This window comes from Dermacentor silvarum, chromosome 1 (assembly GCF_013339745.2).
Source record: "Dermacentor silvarum isolate Dsil-2018 chromosome 1, BIME_Dsil_1.4, whole genome shotgun sequence".
Taxonomy (NCBI): Eukaryota; Metazoa; Arthropoda; class Arachnida; order Ixodida; family Ixodidae; genus Dermacentor; species Dermacentor silvarum.
The window spans coordinates 411,475,842-411,492,382 of NC_051154.1; the positions used below are offsets into that span (position 1 = coordinate 411,475,842).

General features: G+C 45.3%; 1 protein-coding gene across 1 annotated transcript in view; it reads right to left on the reverse strand.

Moving 5' to 3' along the window:
• LOC119447187 (endoplasmic reticulum transmembrane helix translocase) overlaps positions 1–13,880 on the reverse strand; it is a 265,907-nt gene extending 252,027 nt beyond the window's left edge. Inside the window, exons 1-3 of the mRNA XM_049663732.1 lie at positions 13,595–13,880; positions 11,334–11,423; positions 578–768 (exon numbers count right to left, since the gene is read on the reverse strand). Of these exons, the coding sequence (XP_049519689.1) occupies positions 578–768; positions 11,334–11,423; positions 13,595–13,858 (545 nt within the window). The 5' untranslated portion in view covers positions 13,859–13,880. The remainder of the gene's footprint in view (positions 1–577; positions 769–11,333; positions 11,424–13,594) is intronic.
• Between the last annotated feature and the right edge of the window lie 2,661 nt (positions 13,881–16,541).

Consider the following 16,541-nt stretch of genomic DNA (forward strand, 5'->3'; position numbering starts at 1 on the left):
ACAAGTCCCTCCGTCACAAAGTGTCGTCTGCTCTTGAAAACACAGTGCGGTGTCATAACCACCTCATCTCAACCAATTCAATGCGAGGAAGTCAATGCGAGGAAGGCGAAAAACTAAGTTGGCCATCTATCAAATTTCAAGAGCTGCGTAAAGCAATCACAGCATCAGCGGGAGACACAGGTAATTAAAATTCTGAAAGAACGATGCAAGGCTTTTTGACCTTGTTGTGTAGCATTGGATAAGTTAAGCCTTGTGCAGTGCACAGGGGTGTTAATGCATTAAACGCTAAACACTGCTAACACTTTTCTTTTGTGTGTCTATCATAGGTTGCCACTGCTTGCACTGCCCATCCAGTGATAAAAAATACATAACAAGAAACGAGGTCATGCAGCAAGAAACAAACACTACCACGGAGACTGTCATGCGAACAATGTTATAGTTGGAACACCATGCAGAAGAAGAAGCTGCGCTGCCAAGAAATTGTGAGACACAGCACAGCTTGTGTTCGGATGAGTCATTCAAGGCATCACATGCACTGCAAATGGCACGAGAGGAGTAATGCTTGCAAAGGCCGCACTCGTTCTTGCCGTATTGGCGTTCGGCCGCTGCCAGGTCGGCGTCATCCACGTAGCCCTTGCACTCCTGGTAGTGGCGCAGGGGCATCCCTGTGGGGAACTCGATCCCCCGGAAGGCCTTGCGCTCAAAGCTGTACAGGTACTTTGTCTTCTGGAAGAGAAACCACACTGACGGTTCCTCTTCACCTGGCACCTGCAACAAAATCTTGGAATCAACATACAGCACTACCTAGAAAGAAACCATGGGATGCGAATTGTTTAGCTCGTCTTGGCCTAAATGGTGATTCGAGATAGTCCATATAAACTTTTTCTGGCATTAAAGAGAATGATGTTAGGGCCTGTGCCAGCACACCATTCTCAAAGAACTGCTACAAGGGACCACATTCACCAAGGGCAATTTAGGTGGCGAAGGCACTGAGACGATTAAAATATCAAACATCACATTAAAAGACAATTATTCATTCAAAAAGTTGACTCCCACATTATGGGTCAGCACCTGTCTAAAGGAGCAAATAAAGGTATCACAAATATGTTGCATCACTACTCCTTTGAAAATGGTCACATCATGTTCTAGATAACATTACTTGCAAGTAGTTTATATGAACTGGCAGGCAGCCCCTCTTCGCCTCATCAAGATCTCCCAGTCAAGAGGAACTAGAAAGGATCACAAATCAAGAGACATGTTTAACATTAAATACAGTTTATTTTTATTGCAATTGCACCCCGGCGGCTGCACATGGCATGGCTGAGCGCTGCCATGAGGTGGGTACAGAGTCCAGGGCTGACAGGTTCGTGTTCTCAGTGCGAAGTTCACGCTGAAGCGAAAGGCAGCGCAATTCGTTCGCTTCTTCATGCCAGCGTTTTGACAGCAATTGTCCCCTGTCATCGATGTGTTCATGTTTGCTTGTGCGCGCGTGACCCTATGCTTGTTAATTTAGTTAGTAAACATGCATTCACAAGTTAATACGGCTGATAAAACTACTATCCTTACTTGGTATAGCTGTCTAATAATTTGCTATTACAATCAATCGTTAGCCTTTCGGGCGAAACTGCAACATTTTTTCTCCCCTCGTGTCATGGGCTGATTAAGCTCTCTTCAAAAAATGTATTGATATTTTTATGCACACACAAAATGAGAAAGGTATGCTCAGCCAATCTAAGGAAACATTATTAACTCGTAGCCTTTAAAAGTTGCATCTCTTGTGCATGTAGTGCGAGATCAGTCAAGGCATATCCGAGTCAAACTGCAAGGTAAGGTGTCACATCCCAAAGCAAAGCTACCAAGTCTGACCGCCCATTAGGCTGCCACAGCGGGAATGCAATGAGGTGCCCACCAGAGTGGGTTGCTTCCCCATACACTGAATGAAGGTTTACATGTCGCAAAGCTCAACAGGGTCCTTTAGACAGCAGCAAAACACTGCACAAGTGGCAGTGTTTTGTCCCACAAGTCCCATTAATGTGTGACATCTTTCTGCCCAGAGCCAGACAGCGACAGTAATGGGGGACCTCCTCCATTGCAGAAGTGGTAACAGACATGACCAACTTTCTTGGTGCCATCGAGGCGATGCCTCAAACATGAACGCCTCGTACACATAACATGTAGCACCATAACACAACTGGCACTATTTCAAGGGGATAACATGGACCAACTCTGTTGAAGAAAAAAGGCAAAGGCCCATTTCCCCTGTAGTGCCACTTAAGGGACAAGAGCATCTACGTTCACCTGTGACTACAACTTGCTTCCTCAGGTGCAGGCTTCAGGGGAAACAGGTGGGAGCACGTGATGAAACTACTTTATGACAGCATCAAAAGAGGACAAACAAATATTTAGAAAAGTCCTATACTCCATCTCACCACTACCGAAGCTACGGGGGGGGGGGGGGGGTGTAAGCAAGCCGCATGCTTGCGCAGCAAAACATAGTTGCATATGTAATTGGCAGAGTTGAGACATCAGCACTTTTTTGGAACGTGCCACGTCAGAAAGATAGATTATGTTTATTCCACTTCGCATGTGCGTCGTATGCCTTTAATCGTTGTATCGGCAAATGCGAGCAACTCTGGTTACAAATCAACATGGCAGCACCCACGCAGAACGGACTGTCCGCTTCAACCCGAACTTGCGCTTGCTACTCATGCACTGCGCCAACAGCAATAAATAAATGCTGAAATCAACCATCGGTTTGTTTCATCGGTCGCTGAGGACAAAGCATCAGGTATTTCTTTTGCCACGCCTGTTAAGCCTTATGTGCCTAGAATTTGATAATGGTTCTTGGAAATAGTGCAATATAGTTATAAAACCATTGCTGTTGAAGCGCCAGACCACAAATATGAAGCAAATACAAGCGTCAGTTTGGAACTTATGGGCCACACAGCGCACGACAACGACATCATAGGTTCGAGGCGGAAGGCACACAATTCGGGCAGTACCGCCATGTATTCGACTCCGGTGTTGTCTGCTCGAATGTGCGCTCTTTGTTCGTCGTCTGGATGCTCTTCGCACCCAGATGGTGGGCGGAATCCATGTCCGCCGTGTTGTCCGTCTTGTGTGTACACCACAAATGGCGTCCAGTGAGTCACCGGGGCGCGTTACATCTCAACGTTATCCCATTTGTCGAAGGAGGCGAAGTTGGTGGCCATAAATGTGTTTGGTGTGGTCCACAGAGAACTCGGTAAGTGCGCCAGTATTAACACAGTTATAAAGATAACCGCACTCCTGACAAACGTCAGCTAACGCTCCCTTTATAAGCGGGTCATTGAACTTCACAGTAATGGCAAAGTGGTATCTCGTGGCAGCAAAGGTCGCGAAAGGACGAAGAAAGTCGACGAGTTCGATTTGGGTGTGCTGTGAAAAGTAGTCCATGACTATTTCAAGAGAAGTGAAATACCTACAGTGAAGAAGCTTACTGATCACTTTAACGCAGATGAAACGCTGCCTTCACTGTCATCGACAATGCATCGCATGCTCAGGAACTTTTAAAGGGCTTCCAATTTAAAAAACGGTGCCGTAATGCACTCCTTATTGAAGCTACACTCATCATTCAGTGGCGCCGCAAGTACTTGTGTCAAATCGGAGAACTGCATCGCCAAGGTAGGCCCATTTTCTATACAGACGAAACATAGGTTAACGTCGGACACACTACGAATTAGGTGTGGGTTGACGAGAGTGTGAAAATGACAGAGCAAGCCAAGAGGTGCGGACTGTCTGTTGGCCTGCAGAATCCCAGTAGTAAGGGACTGATTGTGACGCACTGCGGAAATGAGAACGGTTTTGTTCAAGGGGCAAGAGAAGTTTTTCAAGCAAAAAAAGCACAGGAGACTACCACGAGGAAATGAACAGGCACCACTATGAGAAGTGGTTTCAAGAAACGCTGCCACCTCGCCTACCCTTAGGCAGTGAGATTGTCCTCGACAATGCACCCTACCACTCGGTGAGACAAGTGCTGCGTATGAGCATCCTGAAAACGGAAATGCAAGCATGGCTTTCCCAAAAAGGCATTCCTTGGAAAGAATATATGCTGAAAGCAGAGTTGATGCAGCTAATCGATGACTGCAACAAATACTGTATTGACTGCATTGCTGCCACTTCTGTACATCTCGTTTTGAGACTGCCACCATATCGCTGCCAGCTAAACCTAATAGCACTGGTTTGGAGTGACATTAAGCAGTTTGTGGCTTCCACGAACCAAGTCTAAAAAAAATTAAATTAAATTATAGGGCTTTACGTGCCAAAACCACAATTTGATTATGAAGCACACCGTAGAGGGGGACTCCGGAAATTTTGACCAACTGGGGTTCTTTAACGTGCACCTAAATCTAAGTACACGGGTGTTTTCGCATTTCGCCCCCATCGAAATGCTGCCGCCGTGGCCGGGATTCGACCCCGCGACCTCGTGCTCAGCAGCACAACACCATAGCCACTGAGCAACCACGACGGGTGAACCAAGTCTACAAACTGAAAGAACTTAAAAAGCTTATTGCGGACGCCATCTCACAAATGAGTGCACAGAAGTGGAAAAATTATGTTAAGCATGTTATCGACGAAGAGGAAAAGATGAGGGAAATGGACCACATTCTTGATGAACTTATCGACAACCAGCAACCGGTTGTTGTCAGCCTCAGGGAGGACACAGGCTCCGATGAGGATGCTAGCGTTAACGAGGAAGACTTTGGGTGCCAGGGATAGTTGTGAATTGAGGCACGTGTCCTAAAATGTGCGATGCCTTCTGGACACACATGAAAATTTACAATGTGAATCCGGGTTACATAAATACTTTTAACATGATTTCTTAAACACGCTAAATATCTGCACAGATGCTTGGAAGGCACAAAGTGAAGCGCACGAGAATTAGGTTATCCGCAATGAGCACCTAGCAATCTTCGGCAGCACAATAAATCACACTGAGCATGCACTGCGTCTTTTTTTTTTGGAGAGAATGTCTAATTTGTAGCATTGCTACATAATTAATAATGTTAATGTTGCCACACTTCCTCGAATTCCCGACGTAGTTGTTTGTTTCATTGTTTTCTAGTATTTTTTAGGTTGATAAGCCAGCCACAATAACTGCAATGAGCGTGTATCGACAGCACGGTGAGCAAACGCCGTGGAGACGCTGAGCAGACAACGCAGCGCGGACATGTGCAGGCGCTAGTCGCCCTTCCTACTGGCTGAAGATCCGGTAGCCTCCACAGTGCTGAAGGAAACTTCTGAGATGGAGTATAGGTGATACACGGGATGTGTTTTTCTTTTTTTTTTAGCTATAGTAGTGTACAACTTAAAAAAACTGCAGTTGGCAACAAAGGCACACGGACTGCGCGGGGTTGTGTTACTCCGCCAGCCAATCACAGAAGCAAACAAAATGGTCGTCATGCGACCTTTTACGACCTTTTTTTTTTACTGTACTTGTAGTAATTGTACTTTCCCCTGTAATAGACGAGTGAAAATGTATAAAATTATGCGCTTATAATATTTTGGGGGCCACCGCCTTATTTAGGCAACAGGAAAAGTGATAAGTACGAACTATTTGCAGCCTCGCGAAGGAACAGTGGCTAGCGGTTATGAGGGTGTGGATGGAGCTTCACTGCAGACTCAAGTTGTATCCGACTATACACAGATTATTTATAAATCAGCTATGAGCGTCATATTTTTACAGTGGAGTTGTAAGGCAAGTCAGACTAACAAAAACTGGTATTAAGCTTTTCTATTGGAACACTACACACCTATCTTTCTTAATTCTTGAAAAATCTCAACTCATTTGAGATATTCATCACCAACACTCAATTCAGGCAATATCTGAGTGCAGAAAAGGCAGCCCCACTGTCACGTGAGATGGAAACGCAAATGTGTGACAAAGTTTGAATGTTGAAGCAGATGCTTGTAAGGCATCTGTTGAAACTGGACGCTCAGTCATTGCGCTTCTCGTCAGGGGGTGTTTCAGTCCGATATAACAGCAGGGCTGCCTTTTTTGTGCTCTAGACATGCTCTGTTTCAATATATTGCTTCAAATGAGCGCTGAAATTCAATGATAAATATCTCAAATGAAGTGTGATCTCCAAAAAATGGGGGTGTATTAAAAATGACACTGCCTACAATGGACATCAACTTTCATTATTTCCAAACTTAAACCAGGAAGAATAAGATAAAAATGTGGTACATACAACTAAAAGTTAGGTGCGAGTATACATCGAACGTGTCAACATTCTGCTGCTACCGCTTTTCGAGAAAATGTTTACTTGGTGAGATATGTACCGCTACATCCTCAGCAACGACAAGAAAATGAGTGTCAGTCAGTGAGAGCACATAGGTTGGGCCGTTTGCTACGGTTCGCCATGCTTTTCTTAGCCGTCTCCGTACTGGATGCAGCAGCAGTGGCGCCGAGCATTCAGGAATGCACACGAGGGCTGCCATGGAAATTACGTTGAAAGCCGTGACAGCCCCCCCGAGCCAGTGGGCAGAGAAATGACAAAGCATGCATGGAAAGTGTGTTCCGTGGAAATGAGCCGTGGCGGTTCCCTAATCTAGGGAGGAATGAAATTCCGCTGGATGTGGCTTTTTCAACCCGTGTTGCTGCAGAGGGCCACCAACCGGTTACTGTTTGCTCAAGCGGGCATGACGGATGGCAATTAACCGGTAGCGAGTGACTGAAAGACGCTTGCGGGGTTTGACAAATTGAGCGTTGCTCCCGTAGGGGCGGGTGAAAGCAAGACAGTCAAAGAATGTATGCGTTTTTGTTGGGTTGTTCGACCGAGCGCGACCGAGCCTTTAAAAACGCGTGCTCGGCATGAGAGAAGAGAGTTGTCTGGGCGCAGCCCGGCCGGACGCTTTGCTGCAGAATAAACGCTGTCCCCCACCAGACGCTGGTTCCTCTTTCGCGTTGCCACCGTGCATTCAGGCCATCGAGGTGCGCCATCTCGGACCTACCACAACCCACGAACTTCCATCCCTAACCATCATTCATTCATTTCATTCCATCATTCATTTAAAATTCCATGAGATAAATCCAAGATAAAAAGTGAAGGCCAGGGTGGGGATGTTAAACCTGCAAATGAAACAAACTGAAGACGATTTTATCTGAACAAACTGGAGAAATGGACACATTCACGGAGGCGCTGCTGTGCGTAGATCCCCTAGCCATCTGATCAAGCTATTAATTTTTCAGACATGCCAACCTTAGAATTCGAAAAACACTACAGTGAAGGCCAAAAATACAAAATTTGTTGTAAAATACTAAAAATTATTTGAGTATTTAATATGTTTATCTATTACAGATTTGCAGACTTTGTTCTGTCGGGATGCTCTGCTCTGTACGATAGCAGCAGCAACAATCATCTGTACCACAGAGTTTGTGAAGCTTCTTATTCACATAACAGCTATTGAAGATGCTCTTACACATTGGCTCTATCAGATGAGGCATGCTGCCCGATTCGGACAAAATTTCCGCAGTGCTCAACTTTGCACGCCCACTTCGTGCAAAAGAACTGCGCAGCTTCCTTGGACTCACCTCGTACTTTTCACGTTTTATCCAAACCTTGGCCAGCATTGCCTCGCCCCTCCACAAGCTCCTTGCTAGTTCCAGTTCGTTCGATTGGAACGATCAGTGTGAAGCCACGTTCCGAGAACTCAAGCACGCACTAACATCGCCATCTGTTCTTTGTCATTTTAATGACAAGGCACCCACATTACTGCTTATTAGTACCATACTGCTGCAGCACGACCACGAATTTTGCGAAAAGGTTGTTGCATATGCAAGCCGCGTTCCGACTTCCGCGGAAAAGAAGTACTCGATAACCGAACAATAGTGTTTGGCTGTTGTCTGGTCGATTCATAATTTTCGTCCATACCTCCACGGTTGTGACCGGCCACCATGCCCTATGTTGGTTGTCGACAATCAAAAACTTGTCTGGACCCCTTGGCCGCTGGATACTCCGTTTAAAAGCATACGATTTCGATATCATTTACAAGTCTGGAACAAAGCACCAATGTGCCGATGCTCTTTCACGATGCCCATTACACCATCATCGGAGCACATCACATCACCTTGTCACATTCGCCGCACGGAGGACGCATTGTCTATTACACCGATTTCCTCCTTGACTCCATTAAACCGCTCTTCAGTGCTTTTCACTCACCAGCACGCCGATTCTTATTGCCACGGTAACATCAATCGCCTTAGCGGTGTTTCATCTCGACCCAATGCCAGGCTACGGAAACAGCTCAAACTATTCAAGTTCGAAGAGGACGTGCTCAGTTACATTTTTCACCCAGAAGGCCATCGATGGGTTCCTGTTCTACCGCGCTCTCTTCGCGCTGAAGTTCTGCAGACCTCACACGATGACCCTACGTCAAGCCACTTGGCTTACCACAAAACACACGAGTGCATACGCAGCCGATTCTTTTGGCCAAGTCTTTCCACGAGCATATGTTGCATCGTGCACACTTTGCCAACATCGTAAGCGTCCTACTACTGCTTCGGTCGGGACGCTACAACCACTTCCTTGTCCAGCAGAACCCTTCTCTGTTATCGGCATTGACCTTTTCGGTCCCCTCCCATCTACTCCAGACGGCAATAGATGGATCGTCACTGCTGTTGACCACTTGACCCGGTACGCTGAAACAGCCTCAATACGTTCAGGAGCTGCCTCAGAAGTAGCGGCCTTCTTCTTGCAGGCTATCTACTTACGTCACGGGGCGCCTCACATTCTTTTGAGCGACCAAGGCAAGGCATTTCTTTCAAGCACTCTTAATGAAGTTCTGCAAGCGTCCAACACCATGCACACGACGTCTAGCTACCACCCTCCAACCAATGGCCTAACAGAGCGATTTCATCGCACGCTGTGCGACATGCTATCCATGTATATTCAACCTGATTATCATAATTTGGATGTGATTTTCCCGTTTGTAACATTTGCATACGTCTGTTCACGGACCACCGGGTACTTTCCCGTCTTTCTTAGTATACGGCCGCCACCCAACCTCATCACTCGACGGTTCTTTCTTCTCTGGCCCCGTCAACGCTTCACCATTCATTTACGACCAGTTTGTGTCTCGTCTTGCCCAATGTCATCGTCACACCTATATGAACACTGAAGCAAGACAAGATGATCGCAAACATTGGTACGATGCCTCTCACCCCGTCGTTTCCTACCGTCCTGGTGACGATGTGCTCCTATGGACACCTGCACGAACACTCGATTTATGTGAGAAGCTTGAGTGTCGAAATATTGGCCCCTACAAAGTCATAAAGCAGACCTCGCCGGTGAACTATCGCGTTACACCTGTTGATGCCCCAAGTGACCGACGCTGCTGCAAAACAGAGATCGTGCACGTTTCCCGCCTGAAGCCCTTTTTCATCTGCATTCCACAGTTTAATGTGTGGCCAGGCTGGTCGCTTTGGTGCATGGGGGAAATTAGTGTAAGCATTTATGCGGACTTCATCTTCATCTGTACGAAGCCATCATCAATCATCGGCTCGCGTTCGTTTTTGCGTCGGCACCATCTTTCCTTCTTGGAATGAAACGTTGTCTCGACCGTGGTATTTCAATATCATTATTTAATCTCCTCATTAGGCACTTTTCCTAGGCGTCTTCAGATAGCCAAAGGTTCTTTTTCAAAGGTGGTAACAAAACATCACATTACAGACCCATTTCAATTCTGCTGATACTTTCTAAAGTAATTGTAAAACTAATACATAAAAGAATGATGCCATTCTTAACCAATTGTCACAATTAACCAAAGCCACTGAACACTTTTTTTTCCGTTATTCTTTTCATAAGTGTCAGTGCTTTTTTCTATTTGGTTTCAGAAAGCAGCATTCAACAGAAACTGCTTACTATTTAAAAACAAAATCATACTAGATGCATTCGAAAAGGAAATATATGCATTTGGAATTTTTATTGACTTCTCAAAACTATTCGATACAATTAACCACGTTACACTAATTTAAAAACTACACCACCATTGATTCTGGGGTAACTTCTTGATTGCCATAAAATCCTATTTGCAATACCAGCAGCAAGAAGTTGAAATTAACGGCTACACATCTAGCTTTAAAGAATTATTGCATGGCGTGCCACAAGGCAGCATCCTGGGTCCGCTACTTTTTAATGTTTACAATAATGATTTAGTGGACATTGATAAAAATACAACTTTTATTATTTACGCAGATGATACAAGCTTATTTTATAAGGACTGCAATTTGTATACACTCGTAGAGAGAGCAAACAGTGTCTTGGAATTACTGAACACATGGAGTGTAAACAATTAATTACAAACACCTCCAAAACAATATCTATACTCTTTCATCCCAAAGGTAAGCCTGGGAATTGCAATCAGGTCCTAACGATTGGCTCAGAAACTATTAAAATGGTACCTCTAGTGAAAACCTTGGGAGCAGTTTATCACGAAAACATGCTGTGGAACAACCAAGCTTAGCTTGTTCACGCTAAACTTTCTCGCACTGTAGGTATCTTTTCACGTTTGCGTTTTCTCTTGCCGCAAAGAATTAAACTCCTACTATACAATTCTCTCTCTTTTTCTCTACGCTAAGTTATTGCTCTCTGGTATGGGGCACCACAATGGAAAAGAACTGTGCTACAATATATAAACTAAAGAAAAAAGCTGTGCGTATAATTGCAGGTGTCCCACGCAATGCACACAATATTTTAATGCCCTTAATTTACAACAAATGCCTTAAATTTATAATTCCATTTTATAGAAGCGATATCATACTTGCCAAAAGAATCACGATTCTGTTCTGATTGAGCTAGCACATTTAACACCATACACCTGCCCATATAACACTCAAGCCACTGATGCTTGGAAAATCCCTTACTCACATACCAATTATGGTCGCCAAATGATGAGCTATATACTGCTACTAATGCTAAACAATGCTGGACAATAAATCCATAATATTGTTCTTTTCTACAAACATCTTTTCTTTTTCTTCTTTTCTGTGCACAATGTACGTGTGTTTAAAATGCACTCGATTTAATAAAGCCTTAATGGCTTTTTGCTCTCACCCCACAGTGTCACTGTTGTCTCCTCGTATGTTAAACTGAAAACAAGAAAACACAAACGCAGAAACAGCAGGATGTGTCACTGGTTCCTCAATTTACATTGCAGAAAAGGTTTTAGAGGCGACGCCTACCACATCCAAACATGCCACATCTGCCAGCAAAATCAGCATCAAGTGGCAGGAGCATCACTTCACAGCCTGAAATTATGCACTTGCCAATCAACACCAAGCAAACAATTCGTACCATGTCCACATGAAGGCAGACCAGCTCCGCTGAGCCATTGTTGGGTGTGGGCACGACTTTTGCAAGCACTGCCTTCGTTGGGTTTGTTTCCTACAGTGGCATGCGAGAGAACAAAAGAAAACAAACATTTAAGGTTTCCCAGAAATAATGGTAAGCACTATGTTTTGCGATGACACTTAATGGTCAAATATTGCACACCAACAGGTTCTTTGTACAGGTGTAAAAAGTAACTATCAAAATTGATGCCGGCATAGCAATGTTACGCAGCTTCAAATCCAAAACATCCTTTTGCATTTCACTCACTTAACGAGGACTGCTTCCAATCAAAGATGCGACTTGCTAGTTCCCTTAGCAGAAGCTTATGGCCTTCCAACAACCACTCACAATATTTTACAAATGTTACAATCACCACCAGTCATACATTAGCACAGTGCTGGTAGTAATGCTTTCTTAAACCACAATGCCTGAAAAATATTTGTCATTCACCTCACAGAAGGGTAACTAGTATACACTAATTATTGTTGATGCCGAAGCGTTTGCACCAGGATAAATAGATACATGTTCTTTGTAATTACAGTTTCATGTGCTTTAGACACGTCAGTGTCTAAACAGCACCACCAGTGCTACTGTGAACGTCTGTCTCTGGTGTACCGTTATTCAGTAAGCTACAATTTATTCACGGGCAAGGTAACGTGCTCTAATCAGGTTCTTATTAAATGAAATTGGAATGCAATTTCCTGCCAAAAAGTGAGGTGCTATGCATTATCCCATACATACATTTGGAAGAGCCTGATTTGCCATAAAGCCCAATGCAATGAGAGGCGAAATGAACTTTATGTAAAGCATTTGACAGCATAGTGCCAGTTGAAAACATTTTACATTTATTTTGCATACAGCCGAGACCTATTTTAAAAGCCTGAAACACAATTTTGTTTAATAGTCGCGACGTGTCCAACCAATCAAAACAGCACAACTGTGTGTCATGTGCCTTCTGCCTCACATCTGCTGCCAAAAATCGTTCGTCTAGGACTCTGCAGGCAATGCAGGCACTTCTGAAGCACATTTAACAATGTAAAGCTCTGATCTTGGTATTTTCACTGCCGCTGAAGCATTGTCAAGTCCTACAGTAAACAAAGGTGCTATAAAAACAGCATGGATAATTCGCGTCGTTGTAGGGCCCCTTTAAAGCACACGAACATGACAGTATGCATTTGCACATTTTAGAATTGCACAGTAATACATCAGACATGTCAGATGCACACCTGCCAACCTGGTGATATCGAAATTCGGAAGGTTCGCCGAGGGGCACGGTGACAATACAAAGATTTTTTTATTATTTTATTTTACTCTATGGAGTTCTGTAGCATGCACATAAATGTTGCATTTGCCATCAGCATTCAGGCAGGTGATTGTTATAATCGACATCCAGCCAATGCAAGTCCCACATCATCCGTGCAACCGCTTCTGCGAGTGTTACAGGAAGGAATGCCCCAGGTAAGCCTCCTCCATAACGTATATAGAGTTAGAAAATGGCAGTCATGCTGATTTAGTATCCCACACCGATATTTTCCCGCAGAGTGCTGCCAAATCAAGTAACCGCCATTCCGCGGTTTCCATTCATTTACTCAAGTCACGGCTGCTAAACCACAACGGCCATTACATCATAACTATGTAACGGCATTATTCATAAGACGGCCACGTCGGACGTCCTAACGCTGACCAATAATGGGCAATGTTGCTTTCACTAATCTCAAGACATTTTCAGAATGTGAGCAATCAATGGGGCGAACAATGGTCGGCCGACTCACGTGGCTCCCTAGGGCTGTTGTAGCTAGGTGCCAGCCCTAGCGCCTTACTGGCTGGCAATGGGTAGCGGTATGCGTTGCATTTCGATGCCCACAGGCCTTATGAATTCAGTGCAGCTGTCTACTACGGCTCTAGTGGCTCTCAACAGGTGTGAGCGAAGTCATACCGTGTCGACGTCATCTACCTATATGTTACACGATCAGAGTCCCCTCAAGCTTGTAGAAAACCGCGTTACATCCACTGAGCAAAGAGTGGGAAATGGTGAGCCACTGCCATCAACAACGGCCAACTGAATGTAATCAGGGGCCGGTCAGTGCGGCCCGTTTTAACTCGCTCGGTTACCATGCTAACGAGTGCGAGGCCGCAACAGATTGCTCACATGCCGGCCGCCCGAAAATGCCTGAGGAAGCACCAGCAATAGCGGGCGCGCATCACCGGGCACGTAAGCGTCTTACCCTGCTGCAGGACAGAAGGCAGCGAACGTGCACCGACCAGTGACAAAACAAGCACGTCAGTATGTGCACGACGCCGAGGCAGGCGAGCGCGATTAGTCCAGCTTCGTAGTACTCAGACACACCATACACGCACGTCCACAGGTACAGCCACGCTGTGTATAAAGTCAAGAACGGGCTCACGCAGCCATCCAAGAGGAATGGTTTTCGCGTGTGTAACGAAATATGTTGCACCAGCTCATCGACACTCTTTGCCGGCGGCGCCATATTGGCAACGGCGAGACGACGACCGATATTCCCCTTCCTGGCCCGGAACATCCTCCTCCTAGGTACTACCACAACGCCACGACCTACTAAACTCCAGACCTGCACAGATCTCTCTGCTCCAGCACGCCTGGTCTAGTTCACCCCTTTTACCGCTAGGGATAGAACGTACGAGCAGAGTGGCGCTAGTTATAACCTGTTCGCTGTCGTCTGCTTCTGCGATTTGTTCCAGCGCTCGTGCCGCTATTTCGGCAGCCCCAGATTGTTTACATTGTTTGTAAACGCATAAATTCACGAAAATAAAAAGGAAAACAAAATTTGCGAATGATTGCTTCTCATTTCAATCACGAGGTACAGTAGGAAGAGCGGTGCAAGAAAGGAAAACAACGAGTACAGCCGGCAGACGATAACATTTCCTCCCGTTGCCTTCGCAGTAGAGGAAAAAAAATCTGATTACCAGAAGATTCATAGGATAAAATATAGTACAATGGAGTAAGAAAGAAATACAATAATAAAGAACTTGATATATTGATATGAACAAGGACATTTAAAAGAATCACGCAGACCACACACAAACTGCGTGAATCTGCAGACGCTGCAGAACGCATGTAACTTCAGCCTTAGCTACATGCAGCTTGCTTGAGTTAATTACAGATGGGATAACGTAAACGATCACATTGTGTTATATTGCTGTGTGCCATCATGTATATCAGAACAAAGCAAGGACTCTAGCATCACTTTTCACAGTTTCATAAAAGCTTTGCGATGCATATTTGACGGGCCGAACGAACACGTAAACAATCACTCCATCAGTGAGTTTTTTTTTTCTTGTGTGGAGCGGTGCGAAATTTCCGCGTAAAGCAAACCTAGAAAGAATTCGTGCACTATTTTACGCGTTATTACATACCACTACAATGAGTACACTTAAACAATTTTGACATACTAGCTGTTGGCTTCGTAAGAAATTGTCACATACGTTAGCAGCCCGCTACAGAAGAGCAGGCGCACACATTCGAACGCCGCCCAGCCACCCGCCGAGTAGCAGACAGACGGACGGACGGACGGACGGACGGACGTATGGACGGACGTATGGACGGACGTATGGACGGACGGATGGACGGACGGATGGACGGACGGATGGACGGACGGACGGATGGATGGACGGACGGACGGATGGATGGACGGATAAATTGGATGGATGGATGGATGGATGGATAAGGCTGAACCCTTTAAACCGGGCGGTGGCATACGCCACCTAGCCATGACTATGAACATATTTTGTACTTTGTGGTGGGTGAAATTTCACTCCTGCCTTGATTTTATCCACCAATCAGATAACCTCTGTTTGGTTATTTCTACCCGCTTAACGTCTACTTTGCCTTCACTGTCCCTAAACCCCAATGCTTTGAAAAAACCAGCCCCGTTGCTTTGCACTGTAGGGTTAAGCCCTTTACAGAAAAGTATGAGGTGTTCAGCCGTTTCCTCTTCTTCTCCACACGCACAGCACAACGTGTCTATACCTTGGTACTTGACTCGGTACATCTTAGTCCGCAATACTCCCGTCCTGGCTTCAAACAACAAAGAGCTTCCCCTAGAATTATCGTAGATATTTTCTTTGGCAATTTCTTGCTTGCAAGTTCGGTATGTTCCCAGCGCTGATTTCGTCTGCATCCCTGTTTTCCACAGACCCCTCTCTGTTTCCTTAACCTTTTTCTTAACCGCTGTTTCCTGGTTTGCACCCCTCCTGCAGTCCAAATATTTTATTGACAGTTTTCTGGTCAGCTTCCTCCATTTTGTATGAACATTCCTCATGTACAAATAACTGAAAACTCTCCTTGCCCACCGCTTTTCTGCCATTTCTCTCAATCGCTCCTCAAATTCTATCTTGCTGCTGGCTTCCCTGCCCTCGAATGACGTCCATCCCATGTCACCCTGTACCCCCTGATGTGGTGTATTTCCGTGTGCTCCCAGAGTCAGTCTACCTACCCCTCGCTGCTTAACTTCCAACCTTGCTCGAACCTCTGATCTCATGCACAGGACCTCATTGCCGAAAGTCAAACTAGGGACCATCACCCCTTTCCAAATCCCTCTCACCACTTCGTACCTATTGTAATTCCACAGTGCCCTATTTTTCATCACAGCTGCATTTCTGCTACCTTTAGCGTCACATATTTTTCATGTTCAGTTAGGTACTCAGACCCATTACACACACCCAACATAGATACGCATCTTCTTCACATGTGGGAGGCGAGACAGGGCCTGATAAAAAGATGGAAAAGAAACAAAACGAATACGAGACTCCGAAGGCGCATAGGGCTACTAAACGAAGAGATTGCTGCGTATTCAGACCATCTCACCCTCGAAAGCTGGCATACTACATGTGACAATCTGAGCAATACACTACACCTGGGGTCGGCCTGGCACCTTATAAGGGCTCTTTTAGACCCAGCACAGACCAAAACCGAAACAACAAGCTCACTCCGCAAGCTGCTTGATGGCTACCAAACACCGGAGGATCTATTCCAAGAACTACATGATAAGCACATAGCCACAACATGTAAACCTCAGTATGCCGATTACACAGGACCAGAGCCCACGAACCCTAACCTTAGTGGGGAAATTACACTTGAGGAGCTCAAGCAAGCGATAGCCGAGACAAAATCCAATAAAACTCCCGGACCCGATC